The 25,204-nt window shown below is 47.2% G+C and overlaps 1 protein-coding gene across 1 annotated transcript in view; it reads right to left on the minus strand.

Moving 5' to 3' along the window:
* Positions 1–25,204, minus strand: part of LOC106609610 (exocyst complex component 4) — an 816,839-nt gene that overhangs the window by 102,531 nt on the left and 689,104 nt on the right. The window contains exon 11 of the mRNA XM_045700059.1: positions 15,301–15,523. Within this exon, the coding sequence (XP_045556015.1) occupies positions 15,301–15,523 (223 nt within the window). The remainder of the gene's footprint in view (positions 1–15,300; positions 15,524–25,204) is intronic.

Genomic DNA, 25,204 nt, shown 5'->3' on the forward strand with positions numbered 1-25,204 from the left:
CAACAGGAGACGTGGACATAACGTCACAACAGGAGACATGGACATAACGTCACAACAGGAGACATGGACATAACGTCACAACAGGAGACATGGACATAACGTCACAACAGGAGACGTGGACATAACGTCACAACAGGAGACGTGGACATAACGTCACAACAGGAGACGTGGACATAGCGTCACAACAGGAGACATGGACATAACGTCACAACAGGAGACGTGGACATAACGTCACAACAGGAGACATGGACATAACGTCACAACAGGAGACATGGACATAACGTCACAACAGGAGACATGGACATAACGTCACAACAACATTTCAAGAGCAAAATGACTGGATATGATTCAGTGGTGGCTTTATCACCCTGGCGTGTGTGAATGCATGCATGCCTGTGTGTGTGTGTGTGTGTGTGTGTGTGTGTGTGTGTGTGTGTGTGTGTGTGTGTGTGTGTGTGTGTTAGGGACCCCCATCCAAGAGATTAATGGAGCCAATCTCCAGTTCTGGTCTGTAGACTGACCACCCTCCTGGATAGAGGAGACTAATTAAATAAACCAATCAGGGGGAACAGGAACACTGGACAGATAGCATCACACTGCTACCACCACTAACCAGACACAGAGAAGAAGGAAGGAAGGAAGGTAGAGGGAGAGAAAGGGGAGGAGGGTTAAACGAAATGAAATAAGATGACCAGTAAACAGGCAGGGAGAGGAGAACAATAGGAGAGAAACAGAGAGAGAGACAGAGAGAGAAACAGAGAATACATGCCTCTCTTTCTTATTTATAACCTCTGCTGGGCCTTCTGACCAATCACCTGGCTCCATGTTATCACAAAGACACATGATTGGATCATACACTCTACATACTGGACTACAATGACACACTGGTGTTATCATAGGGCCTGTGTCCTGGCCGACTGATAGCCATACAGTCTCATATTAATATCATACACACTCTACTCTTACACACTGCTGGGGCCTAGTGACAGGTAGGATGTTTAACATATCATTATTATTATCGTATGGCTGCTATATGAAAACATGGTGTCGGTTGGATGTGTTATCAGGTCTCTTGCCAGGACTGGGGTGTTAAATTCACCTTGACCCCCCTCTAAAGTCACAAGCCCATGTCAGTATCATCAGGTCAGAGTTCATTGATTGCCCATATGAGGGAGATATTCAGAATTATATACTGACATACAGTGCATTAGGGAAGGTATTCAGACCCCTTGACTTTTTCAACATTTTGTTACGTTATAGCCTTATTCTAAAATTGATTAAATTATTTTTTTCACCTCATCAATCTACACACAATACCCCATAATGACAAAGCAAACACTGTTTTTTTTTTACATTTTTGGACAAACATTTATAAAACAGAAATATCACATTAACATAAGTACTCTAAGCAATTACAGCCTTGAGTCTTCTTGGGTAAGACGCTACAAGCTTGGCACACCTGTATTTGGGGAGTTTCTCCCATTCTTCTCTGCAGATCCTCTCAAGCTCAGTCAGGTTGCATGGGGAGCGTTGCTGCACAGCAATTTTCAGGTCTCTCCTGAGATGTTAGATCGGGTTCAAGTCCGGGCTCTGGCTGGGCCACTCAAGGACATTCAGAGACTTGTCCCGAAGCCACTCCTGCGTTGTCTTGGCTGTGTGCTTATAATCGTTGTCCTGTTGGAAGGTAAACCTTCGCCCCAGTTCGAGGTCCTGTACTTTTCTCTGTACTTTTCTCCGTTCATCTTTGCCTCAATCCCAGTCCCTGCTACTGAAAAACATCCCCACAGCATGATGCTGCCACCTCCATACTTCACCGTAGGGATGGTGCCAAATTTCCTCCAGACGTGACGCTTGGCATTCAGGTCATCTTGGTTTCATCAAACCAGAAAATCTTGTTTATCATGGTCTTTAGGTGCCTTTTGGCAAACTCCAAGCAGGCTGTCATGTGCCTTTTACTAAGGAGTGGCTTCCGTCTGGCCACTCTACCATAAAGGCCTGATTGATGGAGTGCTGCAGAGATGCTTGTCCTTCTGGAAGGTTCTCCCATCTCCACCAGAGGAACTCTGGAGCTCTGTCAGAGTGACCATCGTGTTTTTGGTCACCTCCCTGACCAAGGCCCTTCTCCCCCGATTGCTCAGTTTGGCCGGGCGGCCATCTCTAGGAAGAGTCTTGGTGGTTCTAAACTTCTTCCACTTAAGAATGATGGAGGCCACTGTGTTGTTGGGGACCTTAAATAATTCTCCACCAACAATTACTTTGACCTCATGTCTTGGGTTTTTCTCTGACATGCACTGTCAACTGTGGGACCTTATATAAACAGGTGTGTGCTTTTCCAAATCATGTCCAATCAATTGAGTTTACCACAGGTGGACTCCAATCAAGTTGAAGAAACATCTCAAGGATGATCAATGGAAACAGGATGCACCTGAGCTCAATTTCAAGTCTCATAGCAAAGGGTCTGAATACTCATGTAAATAAGGTAAATACAACAATTCGTCGTTATGGGGTATTGTGTGTAGATTGCTGAGGATATTTATTTATTTTATCAATTTTAGAATAAGTCTGTAATGTAACAAAATGTGGAACAAGTTAAGGGGTCTGAATACTTTCTGAATGCACTGTATATCATTCACACACACACACACTAAAACGTATCGTTCCTGTATGGTATCAGAGCCCATGTCTATAGATAACGTATCGTTCCGGTATGGTATCAGAGTCCACGTCTATAGATAACGTATGGTTCCTGTATGGTATCAGAGCCCATGTCTCTAGATAACGTATGGTTCCTGTATGGTATCAGAGTCCATGTCTATAGATAACGTATGGTTCCTGTATGGTATCAGAGCCCATGTCTATAGATAACGTATGGTTCCTGTATGGTATCAGAACCCATGTCTATAGATAACGTATGGTATCAGAGCCCATGTCTATAGATAACGTATGGTTCCTGTATGGTATCAGAGCCCCTGTCTATAGATAACGTATGGTTCCTGTATGGTATCAGAGCCCATGTCTCTAGATAACGTATGGTTCCTGTATGGTATCAGAGCCCATGTCTATAGATAACGTATCGTTCCGGTATGGTATCAGAGTCCACGTCTATAGATAACGTATGGTTCCTGTATGGTATCAGAGCCCATGTCTCTAGATAACGTATGGTTCCTGTATGGTATCAGAGTCCATGTCTATAGATAACGTATGGTTCCTGTATGGTATCAGAGCCCATGTCTATAGATAAAGTATGGTTCCTGTATGGTATCAGAACCCATGTCTATAGATAACATACGCTATCAGAGCCCATGTCTATAGATAACGTATGGTTCCTGTATGGTATCAGAGCCCCTGTCTATAGATAACGTATGGTTCCTGTATGGTATCAGAGCCCATGTCTCTAGATAACGTATGGTTCCTGTATGGTATCAGAGCCCATGTCTCTAGATAACGTATGGTTCCTGTATGGTATCAGAGCCCATGTCTATAGATAACGTATGGTTCCTGTATGGTATCAGAGCCCATGTCTATAGATAACGTATGGTTCCTGTATGGTATCAGAACCCATGTCTATAGATAACGTATGGTTCCTGTATGGTATCAGAGCCCATGTCTATAGATAACGTATGGTTCCTGTATGGTATCAGAACCCATGTCTATAGATAACGTATGGTTCCTGTATGGTATCAGAGCCCATGTCTATAGATAACGTATGGTTCCTGTATGGTATCAGAACCCATGTCTCTAGATAACGTATGGTTCCTGTATGGTATCAGAGTCCATGTCTCTAGATAACGTATGGTTCCTGTATGGTATCAGAGCCCATGTCTCTAGATAATGTATGGTTCCTGTATGGTATCAGAACCCATGTCTATAGATAACGTATGGTTCCTGTATGGTATCAGAGCCCATGTCTATAGATAACGTATGGTTCCTGTATGGTATCAGAGCCCATGTCTATAGATAACGTATGGTTCCTGTATGGTATCAGAGCCCATGTCTCTAGATAATGTATGGTTCCTGTATGGTATCAGAGCCCATGTCTATAGATAACGTATGGTTCCTGTATGGTATCAGAGCCCATGTCTATAGATAACGTATGGTTCCTGTATGGTATCAGAGCCCATGTCTATAGATAACGTATGGTTCCTGTATGGTATCAGAGCCCATGTCTCTAGATAACGTATGGTTCCTGTATGGTATCAGAGCCCATGTCTATAGATAATGTATGGTTCCTGTATGGTATCAGAACCCATGTCTATAGATAACGTATGGTTCCTGTATGGTATCAGAGTCCATGTCTCTAGATAACGTATGGTTCCTGTATGGTATCAGAGCCCATGTCTCTAGATAATGTATGGTTCCTGTATGGTATCAGAACCCATGTCTATAGATAACGTATGGTTCCTGTATGGTATCAGAGCCCATGTCTATAGATAACGTATGGTTCCTGTATGGTATCAGAGCCCATGTCTATAGATAACGTATGGTTCCTGTATGGTATCAGAGCCCATGTCTCTAGATAATGTATGGTTCCTGTATGGTATCAGAGCCCATGTCTATAGATAACGTATGGTTCCTGTATGGTATCAGAGCCCATGTCTATAGATAACGTATGGTTCCTGTATGGTATCAGAGCCCATGTCTATAGATAACGTATGGTTCCTGTATGGTATCAGAGCCCATGTCTCTAGATAACGTATGGTTCCTGTATGGTATCAGAGCCCATGTCTATAGATAATGTATGGTTCCTGTATGGTATCAGAACCCATGTCTATAGATAACGTATGGTTCCTGTATGGTATCAGAACTCATGTCTCTAGATAGGTAACGTATGGTTCCTGTATGGTATCAGAGCCCATGTCTATAGATAACGTATGGTTCCTGTATGGTATCAGAGCCCATGTCTATAGATAACGTATGGTTCCTGTATGGTATCAGAGCCCATGTCTATAGATAACGTATGGTTCCTGTATGGTATCAGAGCCCATGTCTCTAGATAATGTATGGTTCCTGTATGGTATCAGAGCCCATGTCTATAGATAATGTATGGTTCCTGTATGGTATCAGAGCCCATGTCTATAGATAACGTTATGGTTCCTGTATGGTATCAGAGCCCATGTCTATAGATAACGTATGGTTCCTGTATGGTATCAGAGCCCATGTCTATAGATAACGTATGGTTCCTGTATGGTATCAGAGTCCATGTCTATAGATAACGTATGGTTCCTGTATGGTATCAGAACCCATGTCTATAGATAACGTATGGTTCCTGTATGGTATCAGAACTCATGTCTCTAGATAGGTAACGTATGGTTCCTGTATGGTATCAGAGCCCATGTCTATAGATAACGTATGGTTCCTGTATGGTATCAGAGCCCATGTCTATAGATAATGTATGGTTCCTGTATGGTATCAGAGCCCATGTCTATAGATAACGTATGGTTCCTGTATGGTATCAGAGCCCATGTCTCTAGATAGATAACGTATGGTTCCTGTATGGTATCAGAGCCCATGTCTATAGATAATGTATGGTTCCTGTAGGGTATCAGAGTCCATGTCTATAGATAATGTATGGTTCCTGTATGGTATCAGAGTCCATGTCTCTAGATAGATAACGTATGGTTCCTGTATGGTATCAGAACCCATGTCTATAGATAACGTATGGTATCAGAACCCATGTCTATAGATAACGTATGGTTCCTGTATGGTATCAGAGCCCATGTCTATAGATAACGTATGGTTCCTGTATGGTATCAGAGCCCATGTCTCTAGATAGATAACGTATGGTTCCTGTATGGTATCAGAGCCCATGTCTCTAGATAGATAACGTATGGTTCCTGTATGGTATCAGAACCCATGTCTCTAGATAACGTATGGTTCCTGTATGGTATCAGAGCCCATGTCTATAGATAATGTATGGTTCCTGTATGGTATCAGAACTCATGTCTCTAGATAGGTAACGTATGGTTCCTGTATGGTATCAGAGCCCATGTCTATAGATAACAAATGGTTCCTGTATGGTATCAGAACCCATGTCTCTAGATAGATAACGTATGGTTCCTGTATGGTATCAGAGCCCATGTCTCTAGATAATGTATGGTTCCTGTATGGTATCAGAACCCATGTCTATAGATAACGTATGGTTCCTGTATGGTATCAGAGCCCATGTCTCTAGATAACGTATGGTTCCTGTATGGTATCAGAGCCCATGACTATAGATAACGTATGGTTCCTGTATGGTATCAGAGCCCATGTCTCTAGATAGATAACGTATGGTTCCTGTATGGTATCAGAGCCCATGTCTATAGATAATGTATGGTTCCTGTAGGGTATCAGAGTCCATGTCTATAGATAATGTATGGTTCCTGTATGGTATCAGAGTCCATGTCTCTAGATAGATAACGTATGGTTCCTGTATGGTATCAGAACCCATGTCTATAGATAACGTATGGTATCAGAACCCATGTCTATAGATAACGTTATGGTTCCTGTATGGTATCAGAGCCCATGTCTATAGATAACGTATGGTTCCTGTATGGTATCAGAACCCATGTCTATAGATAACGTATGGTTCCTGTATGGTATCAGAGCCCATGTCTATAGATAATGTATGGTTCCTGTATGGTATCAGAGCCCATGTCTCTAGATAACGTATGGTTCCTGCATGGTATCAGAGCCCATGTCTATAGATAATGTATGGTTCCTGTATGGTATCAGAGTCCATGTCTATATATAATGTATGGTTCCTGTATGGTATCAGAGTCCATGTCTATAGATAACGTATGGTTCCTGTATGGTATCAGAACCCATGTCTCTAGATAACGTATCAAATCGTCTAGAAAGGTAAAGAAGTAAATCTCTAATAGTGACCTTTATTTAACCACGGCGTCCCGTGATATCCCAGGGTGTGTTGTCCTATATGGTAACAGCTAACGCTACAGTGTGGGGGTACAGAACATCTCCTCATGACAATGCTACACAGCTGTATGTGAGTCTGGATGGAGCAACATCTCCCCTCCAAGCCCAAAACACAGCAACCCACTCTGTGTGTCCGCCAGGTATGTCCACTACTGCCTTCCCCTAACCTCATGTACATACATGTGTGTTGTGGTGGAGTGGATGGCAGGTGCACCTATAAATGGGGTCCCCTGCCGTTTCCTGTGTGATGGCAGCCAAGGTAGAGTGAGTGTGTTTAATGTAGTGTAGCAACATGTCTCTGTCCCTTCAGCCCACTGGTTCAAGTGCCAGTGGTGTGGCCCCACTCTTAGAACACCTGCTGTGGGAACACACTTGCGTGTGCGCATGCATGGACACCCCCCCCAAACAGCAGGCATGCACCATTTCCCATCTACATAAGGCCTGAGAAAGACCCAACACGTAACAGGAATGTGATGATGTAAACAACTAGAACAGCTCCTTTAACCTACAGCAGCTTCCCTTTAAAACACTGATACAGAAGGATGTATTGTTCTATAGCTGTCCACCTCTGGTAAGTGACAGCGGTGGGACGTCGTCTCCTTCAGTCTCTTTCCTCCGTAAAGCCACCTGCCATCTTGAGTGAGCAGGGAGCACTAAGGACTGGAGCAGCCCATCAAAAGTAGTGGGCCGCTGTCACACTGAGACCAACCAGCCGCCAGGACGCGGTGGGGATCGGTCGGACTTCTCACGCACACAGACACACACGTGCGCATGCACAGCAAGAGGGCCTGGGTCTTGTATGTGCGTATCTGGCAGTAGAGGAAGGAGCAGGCAGGCCTCTTTGATTGGCGTAATTAAAAAAGCCAAAACCCCAAACAAAAGGAGCGTTTTATGGAGCTCCCACTAACTGGAGAGAGGCTCATTAGCCTAGCAGTGTAATTAGCAAGATGCCGCAGTCCTCGTTAAGGAGAAGTCATAATCGTAAACAAACGCCAGTGAACTCCGAGCCAGGAGCTGTAATGAACTGTCAGTGTTCTCTCACTATGAATGGAGAGCTAACAAAGACAGAGGGGCAGACACACACTGGCATACACACAGACACACAGGCATACAGACACACAGGCATACACACAGACACACAGGCATACACACAGACACACAGGCATATACACAGACACACTGGCATACACACAGACACACTGGCATACACACAGACACACTGGCATACAGACACACTGGCACACAGACACACTGGCACACAGACACACTGGCACACAGACACACTGGCACACACACACAGACACACTGGCACACACACACAGACACACTGGCACACAGACACACTGGCACACTGGCATACAGACACACGGACAGAGACGGACAGAGACGGACAGAGACGGACAGAGACAGACAGAGACAGACAGAGACAGACAGAGACAGACAGAGACAGACAGGTTTCAATTGACCCAGGTTCTCCGTCAAATGCAAGTGCAATGAATGGCAGATGTACAGTTGGAGAAATGTTCTAAAGATTAACAACATTGTCATCTGTTCGACAGGGGTGGATTTTCTGGGGTCAAACTTTCTTTATTGCGACAACTGATGATGGAAACAGTGTTCTCGAATAAATGATGATGACATGAGAATTATTACAATATGGCAAATATTAGTCAATTATTGCATTCTATCCATGCTGGTTTTCACAAGCTACCTGAGAGGTGGTAGAGCACACTGGCTGTAATGTATTAATGAGTAACGCTTCAACCACTGTTGTATTAGACACTATCGTTTCTGTTGTTGTTGGTATGACATCACTACATCCAGCCGACTGCGTTACATCCAGCCGACTGCCTTACATCCAGCCGACTGCCTTACATCCAGCCGACTGCCTTACATCCAGCCGACTGCCTTACATCCAGCCGACTGCGTTACATCCAGCCGACTGCGTTACATCCAGCCGACTGCGTTACATCCAGCCGACTGCGTTACATCCAGCCGATTGCGTTACATCCAGCCGACTTCCTGACATCCAGCCGACTTCCTGACATCCAGCCGACTTCCTTACATCCAGCCGACTTCCTTACATCCAGCCGACTGCGTTACATCCAGCCGACTGCGTTACATCCAGCCGACTGCGTTACATCCAGCCGACTGCGTTACATCCAGCCGACTGCCTGACATCCAGCCGACTTCCTGACATCCAGCCGACTTCCTGACATCCAGCCGACTTCCTGACATCCAGCCGACTTCCTGACATCCAGCCGACTTCCTTACATCCAGCCGACTTCCTTACATCCAGCCGACTTCCTTACATCCAGCCGACTGCCTTACATCCAGCCGACTTCCTTACATCCAGCCGACTTCCTTACATCCAGCCGACTTCCTTACATCCAGCCGACTTCCTTACATCCAGCCGACTTCCTTACATCCAGCCGACTTCCTTACATCCAGCCGACTTCATTACATCCAGCCGACTTCCTTCCATCCAGCCGACTTCCTTCCTTCCATCCAGCCGACTTCCTTCCTTCCATCCAGCCGACTTCCTTACATCCAGCCGACTGCATTACATCCAGCCGACTGCATTACATCCAGCCGACATCATTACATCCAGCCGACTTCCTTACATCCAGCCGACTTCCTTACATCCAGCCGACTGCATTACATCCAGCCGACTGCATTACATCCAGCCGACTGCATTACATCCAGCCGACATCATTACATCCAGCCGACTGCATTACATCCAGCCGACTGCATTACATCCAGCCGACTTCATTACATCCAGCCGACTTCATTACATCCAGCCGACTTCATTACATCCAGCCGACTGCATTACATCCAGCCGACTTCATTACATCCAGCCGACTTCCTTCCATCCAGCCGACTTCCTTCCATCCAGCCGACTTCCTTCCATCCAGCCGACTTCCTTCCATCCAGCCGACTTCCTTCCATCCAGCCGACTTCCTTACATCCAGCCGACTTCCTTACATCCAGCCGACTTCCTTACATCCAGCCGACTTCATTACATCCAGCCGACTTCCTTCCATCCAGCCGACGTCATTACATCCAGCCGACGTCATTACATCCAGCCGACGTCATTACATCCAGCCGACTTCATTACATCCAGCCGACTGCATTACATCCAGCCGACTGCATTACATCCAGCCGACTGCATTACATCCAGCCGACTTCATTACATCCAGCCGACTTCATTACATCCAGCCGACATCATTACATCCAGCAGACTTCATTACATCCAGCTGACTTCATTACATCCAGCCGACTTCATTACATCCAGCTGACATCATTACATCCAGCAGACTTCATTACATCCAGCTGACATCATTACATCCAGCAGACTTCATTACATCCAGCCGACATCATTACATCCAGCCGACATCATTACATCCAGCCGACATCATTACATCCAGCCGACATCATTACATCCAGCCGACTGCATTACATCCAGCCGACTTCATTACATCCAGCCGACATCATTACATCCAGCTGACATCATTACCTCCAGCTGACTGCATTATATCCAGCCGACTTCATTACATCCAGCCGACATCATTACATCCAGCCGACGTCATTACATCCAGCTGACTGCATTACATCCAGCTGACTTCATTACATCCAGCTGACTGCATTACAGCCAGCTGACTGCATTACAGCCAGCCGACTGCATTACATCCAGCTGACTGCATTACAGCCAGCTGACTGCATTACATCCAACCGACTGCATTACATCCAACCGACTGCATTACATCCAGCCGACATCATTACATCCAGCCGACATCATTACATCCAGCTGACATCATTACATCCAGCTGACATCATTACATCCAGCCGACATCATTACATCCAGCCGACATCATTACATCCAGCCGACATCATTACATCCAGCCGACATCATTACATCCAGCCGACTTCATTACATCCAGCCGACTTCATTACATCCAGCTGACATCATTACATCCAGCTGACATCATTACATCCAGCCGACATCATTACATCCAGCCGACATGTATTTTCTATGCAAACTTTCTAAATGTAAAAACAAAAATCACTGAACATGTTAATGGCAACATAGCTACTCTGTCATTCACTCTCTCTCTCTCTCTCTTTCTCTCTTTCTCTCATACTGAGATGCATGCGCTCGTGCACACACACACACATTAACATACGTACTAAACACACACATACGCATGGATTTTGTACTGTAGATATGTGGTAGTGGTGGAGTAGGGGCCTGAGGGCACACAGTGTGTTGTGAAGTCTGTGAATGTATTGTTATGTTTTTTAAAATTGTATAAACTGCCTTAATTTTGCAGGACCCCAGGAAGAGTAGCTGATGCTTTGGCAGCAGCTAATGGGGATCCATAATAAAAACAAATACAGACACACAAAGAAACATTTCTGGTGACAGATCCCTCATAATGTATCTTACCCTTAGATTTAACTCACTCGGAGGGCCACGTGTATTCTAGATGGCCCCTCACCATCTCTGTATTCTAGATGGCCCCTCACCATCTCTGTATTCTAGATGGCCCTTCACCATCTCTGTATTCTAGATGGCCCCTCACCATCTCTGTATTCTAGATGGCCCCTCACCATCTCTGTATTCTAGATGGCCCCTCACCATCTCTGTATTCTAGATGGCCCCTCACCATCTCTGTATTCTAGATGGCACCTCACCATCTCTGTATTCTAGATGGCCCCTCACCATCTCTGTATTCTAGATGGCCCTTCACCATCTCTGTATTCTAGATGGCCCCTCACCATCTCTGTATTCTAGATGGCCCCTCACCATCTCTGTATTCTAGATGGCACCTCACCATCTCTGTATTCTAGATGGCACTTCACCATCTCTGTATTCTAGATGGCCCTTCACCATCTCTGTATTCTAGATGGCCCTTCACCATCTCTGTATTCTAGATGGCACCTCACCATCTCTGTATTCTAGATGGCACTTCACCATCTCTGTATTCTAGATGGCCCTTCACCATCTCTGTATTCTAGATGGCCCCTCACCATCTCTGTATTCTAGATGGCCCCTCACCATCTCTGTATTCTAGATGGCACCTCACCATCTCTGTATTCTAGATGGCCCCTCACCATCTCTGTATTCTAGATGGCCCCTCACCATCTCTGTATTCTAGATGTCCCCTCACCATCTCTGTATTCTAGATGGCCCTTCACCATCTCTGTATTCTAGATGGCCCCTCACCATCTCTGTATTCTAGATGGCCCTTCACCATCTCTGTATTCTAGATGGCCCTTCACCATCTCTGTATTCTAGATGGCCCTTCACCATCTCTGTATTCTAGATGGCCCTTCACCATCTCTGTATTCTAGATGGCACCTCACCATCTCTGTATTCTAGATGGCACCTCACCATCTCTGTATTCTAGATGGCACCTCACCATCTCTGTATTCTAGATGGCCCTTCACCATCTCTGTATTCTAGATGGCCCCTCACCATCTCTGTATTCTAGATGTCCCCTCACCATCTCTGTATTCTAGATGGCCCCTCACCATCTCTGTATTCTAGATGGCCCTTCACCATCTCTGTATTCTAGATGGCCCCTCACCATCTCTGTATTCTAGATGTCCCCTCACCATCTCTGTATTCTAGATGGCCCCTCACCATCTCTGTATTCTAGATGGCCCCTCACCATCTCTGTATTCTAGATGGCCCTTCACCATCTCTGTATTCTAGATGGCCCCTCACCATCTCTGTATTCTAGATGGCCCTTCACCATCTCTGTATTCTAGATGGCCCTTCACCATCTCTGTATTCTAGATGGCCCTTCACCATCTCTGTATTCTAGATGGCCCTTCACCATCTCTGTATTCTAGATGGCCCTTCACCATCTCTGTATTCTAGATGGCCCTTCACCATCTCTGTATTCTAGATGGCCCTTCACCATCTCTGTATTCTAGATGGCACCTCACCATCTCTGTATTCTAGATGGCACCTCACCATCTCTGTATTCTAGATGGCACCTCACCATCTCTGTATTCTAGATGGCCCTTCACCATCTCTGTATTCTAGATGGCCCCTCACCATCTCTGTATTCTAGATGTCCCCTCACCATCTCTGTATTCTAGATGGCCCCTCACCATCTCTGTATTCTAGATGGCCCTTCACCATCTCTGTATTCTAGATGGCCCCTCACCATCTCTGTATTCTAGATGTCCCCTCACCATCTCTGTATTCTAGATGGCCCCTCACCATCTCTGTATTCTAGATGGCCCCTCACCATCTCTGTATTCTAGATGGCCCTTCACCATCTCTGTATTCTAGATGGCCCCTCACCATCTCTGTATTCTAGATGGCCCTTCACCATCTCTGTATTCTAGATGGCCCCTCACCATCTCTGTATTCTAGATGGCCCTTCACCATCTCTGTATTCTAGATGGCCCTTCACCATCTCTGTATTCTAGATGGCCCCTCACCATCTCTGTATTCTAGATGGCCCCTCACCATCTCTGTATTCTAGATGGCCCCTCACCATCTCTGTATTCTAGATGTCCCCTCACCATCTCTGTATTCTAGATGGCCCCTCACCATCTCTGTATTCTAGATGGCCCCTCACCATCTCTGTATTCTAGATGGCCCTTCACCATCTCTGTATTCTAGATGGCCCCTCACCATCTCTGTATTCTAGATGGCCCTTCACCATCTCTGTATTCTAGATGGCCCCTCACCATCTCTGTATTCTAGATGGCACTTCACCATCTCTGTATTCTAGATGTCCCCTCACCATCTCTGTATTCTAGATGGCCCTTCACCATCTCTGTATTCTAGATGGCCCCTCACCATCTCTGTATTCTAGATGTCCCCTTACCATCTCTGTATTCTAGATGGCCCTTCACCATCTCTGTATTCTAGATGGCCCCTCACCATCTCTGTATTCTAGATGGCCCCTCACCATCTCTGTATTCTAGATGGCCCTTCACCATCTCTGTATTCTAGATGGCACCTCACCATCTCTGTATTCTAGATGGCCCTTCACCATCTCTGTATTCTAGATGGCCCTTCACCATCTCTGTATTCTAGATGTCCCCTCACCATCTCTGTATTCTAGATGTCCCCTCACCATCTCTGTATTCTAGATGGCCCTTCACCATCTCTGTATTCTAGATGGCCCTTCACCATCTCTGTATTCTAGATGGCACTTCACCATCTCTGTACTAAATAACTCTCTCTTACAGGACTAATTGACTAAAACAGGTGCACGCACAAATATACGCAGTCACACGCACACACGCACACACACACAAAGAAACAGATATACACAAACACTCACGGAAGCATACACACATTATAGCTACAGCCTAAACATGCAGGTAGACACTGAAGAAGAATCAACAGCGTGGGTATTTATGGTAAAGGTCAATGTGTAGGCATACGGCCGTATAAGACTAATTCTTTATACACTACTGTAGAGTATTCACGGAGACTAGCTTTGAGATGCATAGATGCAACATCCACTGTTACATATCTGATCTGGGGAACACATTGTTGTGAGAAGTGATTGATCTCATCTTTAATAGGGGAGGAGCCAGGTGAGCATGCGCAGTAAGTGGTATCCATGGAGATGATAGGCCCACTTCCTGTGCTGGAGGAAATGGGTACCGGGGTTTGGGAGGGTGTGTGTGTGTGTGTGTGTGTGTGTGTGTGTGTGTGTGTGTGTGTGTGTGTGTGTGTGTGTGTGTGTGTGTGTGTTCTATAACCACCAATTAACTGCTTCTACAGGGTCAGGGAGAATCAAATGCTGTTTCAGACACAATTATGATTCTGTGAGATAGGTGGGTGCCAAGTATCACTGTGTGTGTGTGTGTGGTGTGTGTGTGTGTGTGTGTGTGTGTGTGTGTGTGTGTGTGTGTGTGTGTGTGTGTGTGAGAAAATGTGTGAGTGAGAGAGAGAACGAAAGAGAGAGCGAGAGAGAGAACGAGAGAGAGAGAGAGAGGTGGCTGCTGAAACCTCACAGAGTCCAAAGGAAACTATTACCTGTCCGTATACTGACTGATGAACGAACTGGAAGTCTCTGTATAAGAGTCTGCTAAATGACTCAAATGTAAATCTACACCAAAATATAAATGAAGAAGAATGTTGATCTTGTGAACAGGTTGTGAACAGGAAACAAAGTATGAGCAGAAGTAAGTAAGCATGCGTGTCCACACAGACAGTTGTATGATTTCCATGTTTACCATATCACATTATGTACCCATTTGTGAATATGCATGTCCTGCGAGTGTGTGTGTGTCCGTCCTGCGAGTGTGTGTGTGTGTGTGTGTGTGTGTGTGTGTGTGTGTGTGTGTGTGTGTGTGTGTGTGTGTGTGTGTGTCCTGTGAGTATGTGTTCCCGGCCCCCCTCACCTGCAGCAGGGGCCTCTGCACCGCCAGGACCTTCATAGTATCAGCACTAGCCAGGACTTTCAGTGGATCTGCTGTCTTGCTGACGGCCTGGATCTCCTTGTTGATCTCTGTTCTGACCTGGTGCAGGAACAGGTCGTTGATGTAGTAGGTCAGGAAGGTCCGGAGCTGGCACTGCTTGGCCTGGCCCGGTGGACCCATGTTCTGCTCCGTCTCATTGATGAACCTTGGGGGGGACAATGTTGAGGGAACGTTAGAGAGAGTGGAGAGGAACGTTGCGGAAACATTAGCCTGGATAGACCTATGGGGTGAAACAGAGAGACTGGACAGGAATGTTAGTGCAACGTTAGAGAACCTTGAGCCATCGTTAGAGAAACTGGGGGGAGACCTAGTCAGTTGTAAAGGGAAAGGGGGGAGACCTAGTCAGTTGTAAAGGGAAAGGGGGATACCTAGTCAGTTGTAAAGGGAAAGGGGGGATACCTAGTCAGTTGTAAAGGGAAAGGGGGATACCTAGTCAGTTGTAATGTGAAAGGGGGGATACCTAGTCAGTTGTAAAGGGAAAGGGGGGATACCTAGTCAGTTGTAAAGGGAAAGGGGGATACCTAGTCAGTTGTAAAGGGAAAGGGGGATACCTAGTCAGTTGTAAAGGGAAAGGGGGATACCTAGTCAGTTGTAAAGGGAAAGGGGGATACCTAGTCAGTTGTAAAGGGAAAGGGGGATACCTAGTCAGTTGTAAAGGGAAAGGGGGATACCTAGTCAGTTGTAAAGGGAAAGGGGGATACCTAGTCAGTTGTAAAGGGAAAGGGGGATACCTAGTCAGTTGTAAAGGGAAAGGGGGGATACCTAGTCAGTTGTAAAGGGAAAGGGGGATACCTAGTCAGTTGTAAAGGGAAAGGGGGATACCTAGTCAGTTGTAAAGGGAAAGGGGGAGACCTAGTCAGTTGTAAAGGGAAAGGGGGATACCTAGTCAGTTGTAAAGGGAAAGGGGGATACCTAGTCAGTTGTAAAGGGAAAGGGGGATACCTAGTCAGTTGTAAAGGGAAAGGGGGATATCTAGTCAGTTGTAAAGGGAAAGGGGGATACCTAGTCAGTTGTAAAGGGAAAGGGGGGATACCTAGTCAGTTGGAAAGGGAAAGGGGGATACCTAGTCAGTTGTAAAGGGAAAGGGGGATACCTAGTCAGTTGTAAAGGGAAAGGGGGATACCTAGTCAGTTGTAAAGGGAAAGGGGGATACCTAGTCAGTTGTAAAGGGAACGGGGGATACCTAGTCAGTTGTAAAGGGAAAGGGGGATACCTAGTCAGTTGTAAAGGGAAAGGGGGATACCTAGTCAGTTGTAAAGGGAAAGGGGGATACCTAGTCAGTTGTAAAGGGGGATACCTAGTCAGTTGTAAAGGGGGATACCTAGTCAGTTGTAAAGGGAAAGGGGGATACCTAGTCAGTTGTAAAGGGAAAGGGGGATACCTAGTCAGTTGTAAAGGGAAAGGGGGATACCTAGTCAGTTGTAAAGGGAAAGGGGGATACCTAGTCAGTTGTAAAGGGAAAGGGGGGATACCTAGTCAGTTGTAAAGGGAAAGGGGGATACCTAGTCAGTTGTAAAGGGAAAGGGGGGATACCTAGTCAGTTGTAAAGGGAAAGGGGGATACCTAGTCAGTTGTAAAGGGAAAGGGGGATACCTAGTCAGTTGTAAAGGGGAAAGGGGGATACCTAGTCAGTTGTAAAGGGGGATACCTAGTCAGTTGTAAAGGGAAAGGGGGATACCTAGTCAGTTGTAAAGGGAAAGGGGGGATACCTAGTCAGTTGTAAAGGGAAAGGGGGATACCTAGTCAGTTGTACAGGGAAAGGGGGGATACCTAGTCAGTTGTAAAGGGAAAGGGGGGATACCTAGTCAGTTGTAAAGGGAAAGGGGGATACCTAGTCAGTTGTACAGGGAAAGGGGGATACCTAGTCAGTTGTAAAGGGAAAGGGGGTACCTAGTCAGTTGTAAAGGGAAAGGGGGATACCTAGTCAGTTGTAAAGGGAAAGGGGGATACCTAGTCAGTTGTAAAGGGAAAGGGGGGATACCTAGTCAGTTGTAAAGGGAAAGGGGGGATACCTAGTCAGTTGTAAAGGGAAAGGGGGATACCTAGTCAGTTGTATGGGAAAGGGGGGTACCTAGTCAGTTGTATAGGGAAAGGGGGATACCTAGTCAGTTGTAAAGGGAAAGGGGGAAACCTAGTCAGTTGTAAAGGGAAAGGGGGATACCTAGTCAGTTGTAAAGGGAAAGGGGGGATACCTAGTCAGTTGTATAGGGAAAGGGGGATACCTAGTCAGTTGTAAAGGGAAAGGGGGATACCTAGTCAGTTGTATAGGGAAAGGGGGATACCTAGTCAGTTGTAAAGGGAAAGGGGGATACCTAGTCAGTTGTAAAGGGAAAGGGGGATACCTAGTCAGTTGTAAAGGGAAAGGGGGATACCTAGTCAGTTGTAAAGGGAAAGGGGATACCTAGTCAGTTGTAAAGGGAAAGGGGGATACCTAGTCAGTTGTAAAGGGAAAGGGGGATACCTAGTCAGTTGTAAAGGGAAAGGGGGATACCTAGTCAGTTGTAAAGGGAAAGGGGGATACCTAGTCAGTTGTAAAGGGAAAGGGGGATACCTAGTCAGTTGTAAAGGGAAAGGGGGATACCTAGTCAGTTGTAAAGGGAAAGGGGGATACCTAGTCAGTTGTAAAGGGAAAGGGGGATACCTAGTCAGTTGTAAAGGGAAAGGGGGGATACCTAGTCAGTTGTAAAGGGAAAGGGGATACCTAGTCAGTTGTAAAGGGAAAGGGGGGATACCTAGTCAGTTGTAAAGGGAAAGGGGGATACCTAGTCAGTTGTAAAGGGAAAGGGGGATACCTAGTCAGTTGTATAGGGAAAGGGGGATACCTAGTCAGTTGTAAAGGGAAAGGGGGATACCTAGTCAGTTGTAAAGGGAAAGGGGGATACCTAGTCAGTTGTAAAGGGAAAGGGGGATACCTAGTCAGTTGTACAGGGAAAGGGGGGAGACCTAGTCAGTTGTAAAGGGAAAGGGGGATACCTAGTCAGTTGTAAAGGGAAAGGGGGATACCTAGTCAGTTGATAAAGGGAAATGGGGATACCTAGTCAGTTGTAAAGGGAAATGGGGATACCTAGTCAGTTGTACAGGGAAAGGGGGATACCTAGTCAGTTGTAAAGGGAAAGGGGGATACCTAGTCAGTTGTAAAGGGAAAGGGGGATACCTAGTCAGTTGTAAAGGGAAAGGGGGATACCTAGTCAGTTGTAAAGGGAAAGGGGGATACCTAGTCAGTTGTACAGGGAAAGGGGGATACCTAGTCAGTTGTAAAGGGAAAGGGGGATACCTAGTCAGTTGTACAGGGAAAGGGGGAGACCTAGTCAGTTGTAAAGGGAAAGGGGGATACCTAGTCAGTTGTAAAGGGAAAGGGGGATACCTAGTCAGTTGTAAAGGGAAAGGGGGGGATACCTAGTCAGTTGTAAAGGGAAAGGGGGGAGACCTAGTCAGTTGTAAAGGGAAAGGGGGATACCTAGTCAGTTGTAAAGGGAAAGGGGGGATACCTAGTCAGTTGTACAGGGAAAGGGGGATACCTAGTCAGTTGTAAAGGGAAAGGGGGGATACCTAGTCAGTTGTAAAGGGAAAGGGGGATACCTAGTCAGTTGTAATGTGAAAGGGGGATACCTAGTCAGTTGTAAAGGGAAAGGGGGATACCTAGTCAGTTGTAAAGGGAAAGGGGGATACCTAGTCAGTTGTAATGTGAAAGGGGGGATACCTAGTCAGTTGTAAAGGGAAAGGGGGATACCTAGTCAGTTGTAAAGGGAAAGGGGGATACCTAGTCAGTTGTAAAGGGAAAGGGGGATACCTAGTCAGTTGTAAAGGGAAAGGGGGATACCTAGTCAGTTGTAAAGGGAAAGGGGGGATACCTAGTCAGTTGTAAAGGGAAAGGGGGATACCTAGTCAGTTGTAAAGGGAAAGGGGGGATACCTAGTCAGTTGTAAAGGGAAGGGGGATACCTAGTCAGTTGTAAAGGGAAAGGGGGATACCTAGTCAGTTGTAAAGGGAAAGGGGGGATACCTAGTCAGTTGTACGACTGAATGCCTTCAACTGAAATGTGTCTTCCACATTTAACCCCTCTAGGAACGTAAGAAGTAGTTCCACTAGCTGCAGAACACAGATGCTGTAATACCCATGATAAAGAGGCGATAATGTATTCCCATTAAATAAACAAAGGGGAATTGCGTTACCAAAATGAGTGGTAGTATTACGAACTAATTTGGAGAGAATAATTACCGTGCAGACTGTATTCATACTTTTAGAAAAGTTAAGAGTTAAAGGGCGATAACGTGCCAGGATGTTTCCATGACCAGTCCAGCACAACTTGGACAAACTGCTCGGGATAAGTCCTTGAAAACACTGGCGTCCTCCGATCTACATGGGTGAGTGTTTAACTAGCTGTTGAGTTGGTCAGATAGGGTCACACAGCAATGGAAGGGCTGGGGAGCACCATACACACCTCATTTGTCAAGGAATCACTGATAATCACTAGGCCTGTCTCACACACACACACACACACACACACACACACACACACACACACACACACACACACACACACACACACACACACACACACACACACACACACACACACACACACACACACACACACACACACACACACACACACACACACACACATACCTCCACGCAAGAGCGAGTGTGTCCTCAACAGCTTAACACACACTAATACACAAATAAATCACATCCTTCACATCAGGGTGAAGGGGGACAGATCTATTCAGAGTTGGAACTATGGAGGGAAGGAAGGAAGGAAGGAAGGAAGGAAGGAAGGAAGGAAGGAAGGAAGGAAGGAAGGAAGGAAGGAAGGAAGGAAGGAAGGAAGGAAGGAGAAAGTGAGGTAGGGAAGAAAGCAGGAAAGATGGAGAGGCTGAACAGAAGAAGGGAAGGAATGAAGAAAGGAAGGAAATGAATGAATGAACAAGAAGGAAGGGAGATGGAAGGAAGAATGGAAGGAAGGACGGAGCCAGGGAAGACTCCTATGATGTCTGGACTCTAGATGACTATATTGGGGGACAGCAGGGCTAGAGAGAGGGCTCTGTAGAAGGCTCTAGGTGTCTATATTGGGGGACAGCAGGGCTAGAGAGAGGGCTCTGTAGAAGGCTCTAGGTGTCTATATTAGGGGACAACAGGGCTAGAGAGAGGGCTCTGTAGGAGGCTCTAGGTGTCTATATTAGGGGACAGCAGGGCTAGAGAGAGGGCTCTGTAGAAGACTCTAGGTGACTATATTAGGGGACAACAGGGCTAGAGAGAGGGCTCTGTAGAAGGCTCTAGGTGACTATATTAGGGGACAACAGGGCTAGAGAGAGGGCTCTGTAGAAGGCTCTAGGTGACTATATTAGGGGACAACAGGGCTAGAGAGAGGGCTCTGTAGAAGACTCTAGGTGACTATATTAGGGGACAGCAGGGCTAGAGAGAGGGCTCTGTAGAAGGCTCTAGGTGACTATATTAGGGGACAACAGGGCTAGAGAGAGGGCTCTGTAGAAGACTCTAAGTGACTATATTAGGGGACAGCAGGGCTAGAGAGAGGGCTCTGTAGAAGGCTCTAGGTGTCTATATTAGGGGACAGCAGGGCTAGAGAGAGGGCTCTGTAGAAGGCTCTAGGTGTCTATATTAGGGGACAGCAGGGCTAGAGAGAGGGCTCTGTAGAAGACTCTAGGTGACTATATTGGGGGACAGCAGGGCTAGAGAGAGAGGGCTCTGTAGAAGGCTCTAGGTGACTATATTAGGGGACAACAGGGCTAGAGAGAGGGCTCTGTAGAAGGCTCTAGGTGTCTATATTGGGGGACAACAGGGCTAGAGAGAGGGCTCTGTAGAAGGCTCTAGGTGTCTATATTGGGGGACAACAGGGCTAGAGAGAGGGCTCTGTAGAAGGCTCTAGGTGTCTATATTAGGGGACAGCAGGGCTAGAGAGAGGGCTCTGTAGAAGGCTCTAGGTGACTATATTAGGGGACAACAGGGCTAGAGAGAGGGCTCTGTAGAAGGCTCTAGGTGTCTATATTAGGGGACAGCAGGGCTAGAGAGAGGGCTCTGTAGAAGGCTCTAGGTGACTATATTAGGGGACAGCAGGGCTAGAGAGAGGGCTCTGTAGAAGGCTCTAGGTGACTATATTAGGGGACAGCAGGGCTAGAGAGAGGGCTCTGTAGAAGGCTCTAGGTGACTATATTAGGGGACAACAGGGCTAGAGAGAGGGCTCTGTAGAAGGCTCTAGGTGTCTATATTGGGGGACAGCAGGGCTAGAGAGAGGGCTCTGTAGAAGGCTCTAGGTGTCTATATTGGGGGACAGCAGGGCTAGAGAGAGGGCTCTGTAGAAGGCTCTAGGTGACTATATTAGGGGACAACAGGGCTAGAGAGAGGGCTCTGTAGAAGGCTCTAGGTGTCTATATTGGGGGACAGCAGGGCTAGAGAGAGGGCTCTGTAGAAGACTCTAGGTGACTATATTGGGGGACAACAGGGCTAGAGAGAGGGCTCTGTAGAAGACTCTAGGTGTCTATATTGGGGGACAGCAGGGCTAGAGAGAGGGCTCTGTAGAAGGCTCTAGGTGTCTATATTGGGGGACAGCAGGGCTAGAGAGAGGGCTCTGTAGAAGACTCTAGGTGACTATATTAGGGGACAACAGGGCTAGAGAGAGGGCTCTGTAGAAGGCTCTAGGTGTCTATATTGGGGGACAGCAGGGCTAGAGAGAGGGCTCTGTAGAAGGCTCTAGGTGTCTATATTGGGGGACAACAGGGCTAGAGAGAGGGCTCTGTAGAAGACTCTAGGTGACTATATTAGGGGACAACAGGGCTAGAGAGAGGGCTCTGTAGAAGACTCTAGGTGTCTATATTGGGGGACAACAGGGCTAGAGAGAGGGCTCTGTAGAAGACTCTAGGTGTCTATATTGGGGGACAGCAGGGCTAGAGAGAGGGCTCTGTAGAAGACTCTAGGTGACTATATTAGGGGACAGCAGGGCTAGAGAGAGGGCTCTGTAGAAGGCTCTAGGTGTCTATATTAGGGGACAGCAGGGCTAGAGAGAGGGCTCTGTAGAAGGCTCTAGGTGTCTATATTAGGGGACAACAGGGCTAGAGAGAGGGCTCTGTAGAAGGCTCTAGGTGACTATATTGGGGGACAGCAGGGCTAGAGAGAGGGCTCTGTAGAAGGCTCTAGGTGACTATATTAGGGGACAGCAGGGCTAGAGAGAGGGCTCTGTAGAAGGCTCTAGGTGACTATATTGGGGGACAACAGGGCTAGAGAGAGGGCTCTGTAGAAGGCTCTAGGTGACTATATTGGGGGACAGCAGGGCTAGAGAGAGGGCTCTGTAGAAGGCTCTAGGTGTCTATATTGGGGGACAACAGGGCTAGAGAGAGGGCTCTGTAGGAGGCTCTAGGTGTCTATATTGGGGGACAGCAGGGCTAGAGAGAGGGCTCTGTAGAAGGCTCTAGGTGACTATATTGGGGGACAGCAGGGCTAGAGAGAGGGCTCTGTAGAAGACTCTAGGTGACTATATTGGGGGACAGCAGGGCTAGAGAGAGGGCTCTGTAGAAGGCTCTAGGTGACTATATTAGGGGACAACAGGGCTAGAGAGAGGGCTCTGTAGAAGACTCTAGGTGTCTATATTAGGGGACAACAGGGCTAGAGAGAGGGCTCTGTAGAAGGCTCTAGGTGACTATATTAGGGGACAACAGGGCTAGAGAGAGGGCTCTAGGTGTCTATATTGGGGGACAGCAGGGCTAGAGAGAGGGCTCTGTAGAAGGCTCTAGGTGTCTATATTGGGGGACAACAGGGCTAGAGAGAGGGCTCTGTAGAAGACTCTAGGTGACTATATTAGGGGACAGCAGGGCTAGAGAGAGGGCTCTGTAGAAGGCTCTAGGTGTCTATATTGGGGGACAACAGGGCTAGAGAGAGGGCTCTGTAGAAGGCTCTAGGTGTCTATATTAGGGGACAGCAGGGCTAGAGAGAGGGCTCTGTAGAAGGCTCTAGGTGTCTATATTAGGGGACAACAGGGCTAGAGAGAGGGCTCTGTAGAAGACTCTAGGTGTCTATATTGGGGGACAACAGGGCTAGAGAGAGGGCTCTGTAGAAGACTCTAGGTGACTATATTAGGGGACAGCAGGGCTAGAGAGAGGGCTCTGTAGAAGACTCTAGGTGTCTATATTGGGGGACAGCAGGGCTAGAGAGAGGGCTCTGTAGAAGGCTCTAGGTGTCTATATTGGGGGACAACAGGGCTAGAGAGAGGGCTCTGTAGAAGGCTCTAGGTGTCTATATTGGGGGACAACAGGGCTAGAGAGAGGGCTCTGTAGAAGACTCTAGGTGACTATATTAGGGGACAGCAGGGCTAGAGAGAGGGCTCTGAGAAGGCTCTAGGTGACTATATTGGGGGACAGCAGGGCTAGAGAGAGGGGCTCTGTAGAAGACTCTAGGTGTCTATATTGGGGACAGCAGGGCTAGAGAGAGGGCTCTGTAGAAGACTCTAGGTGACTATATTGGGGGACAGCAGGGCTAGAGAGAGGGCTCTGTAGAAGACTCTAGGTGTCTATATTGGGGGACAACAGGGCTAGAGAGAGGGCTCTGTAGAAGACTCTAGGTGTCTATATTAGGGGGACAGCAGGGCTAGAGAGAGGGCTCTGTAGAAGGCTCTAGGTGTCTATATTAGGGGACAGCAGGGCTAGAGAGGGCTCTGTAGAAGGCTCTAGGTGTCTATATTAGGGGACAACAGGGCTAGAGAGAGGGCTCTGTAGAAGGCTCTAGGTGTCTATATTGGGGGACAACAGGGCTAGAGAGAGGGCTCTGTAGAAGACTCTAGGTGACTATATTAGGGGACAACAGGGCTAGAGAGGGCTCTGTAGAAGGCTCTAGATGACTATATTAGGGGACAGCAGGGCTAGAGAGGGCTCTGTAGAAGACTCTAGGTGTCTATATTAGGGGACAGCAGGGCTAGAGAGAGGGCTCTGTAGAAGACTCTAGGTGACTATATTAGGGGACAGCAGGGCTAGAGAGAGGGCTCTGTAGAAGGCTCTAGGTGTCTATATTGGGGGACAACAGGGCTAGAGAGAGGGCTCTGTAGAAGACTCTAGGTGACTATATTAGGGGACAACAGGGCTAGAGAGAGGGCTCTGTAGAAGGCTCTAGGTGACTATATTAGGGGACAGCAGGGCTAGAGAGAGGGCTCTGTAGAAGACTCTAGGTGTCTATATTAGGGGACAGCAGGGCTAGAGAGAGGGCTCTGTAGAAGGCTCTAGGGTGTCTATATTAGGGGACAGCAGGGCTAGAGAGAGGGCTCTGTAGAAGGCTCTAGGTGACTATATTAGGGGACAACAGGGCTAGAGAGAGGGCTCTAGGTGTCTATATTGGGGGACAGCAGGGCTAGAGAGAGGGCTCTGTAGAAGGCTCTAGGTGTCTATATTGGGGGACAACAGGGCTAGAGAGAGGGCTCTGTAGAAGGCTCTAGGTGACTATATTGGGGGACAACAGGGCTAGAGAGAGGGCTCTGTAGAAGGCTCTAGGTGACTATATTGGGGGACAGCAGGGCTAGAGAGAGGGCTCTGTAGAAGGCTCTAGGTGACTATATTGGGGGACAACAGGGCTAGAGAGAGGGCTCTGTAGAAGACTCTAGGTGACTATATTAGGGGACAGCAGGGCTAGAGAGAGGGCTCTGTAGAAGACTCTAGGTGTCTATATTGGGGGACAGCAGGGCTAGAGAGAGGGCTCTGTAGAAGGCTCTAGGTGACTATATTAGGGGACAGCAGGGCTAGAGAGAGGGCTCTGTAGAAGGCTCTAGGTGACTATATTAGGGGACAGCAGGGCTAGAGAGAGGGCTCTGTAGAAGGCTCTAGGTGTCTAT

This window comes from Salmo salar, chromosome ssa17 (assembly GCF_905237065.1).
Source record: "Salmo salar chromosome ssa17, Ssal_v3.1, whole genome shotgun sequence".
Taxonomy (NCBI): Eukaryota; Metazoa; Chordata; class Actinopteri; order Salmoniformes; family Salmonidae; genus Salmo; species Salmo salar.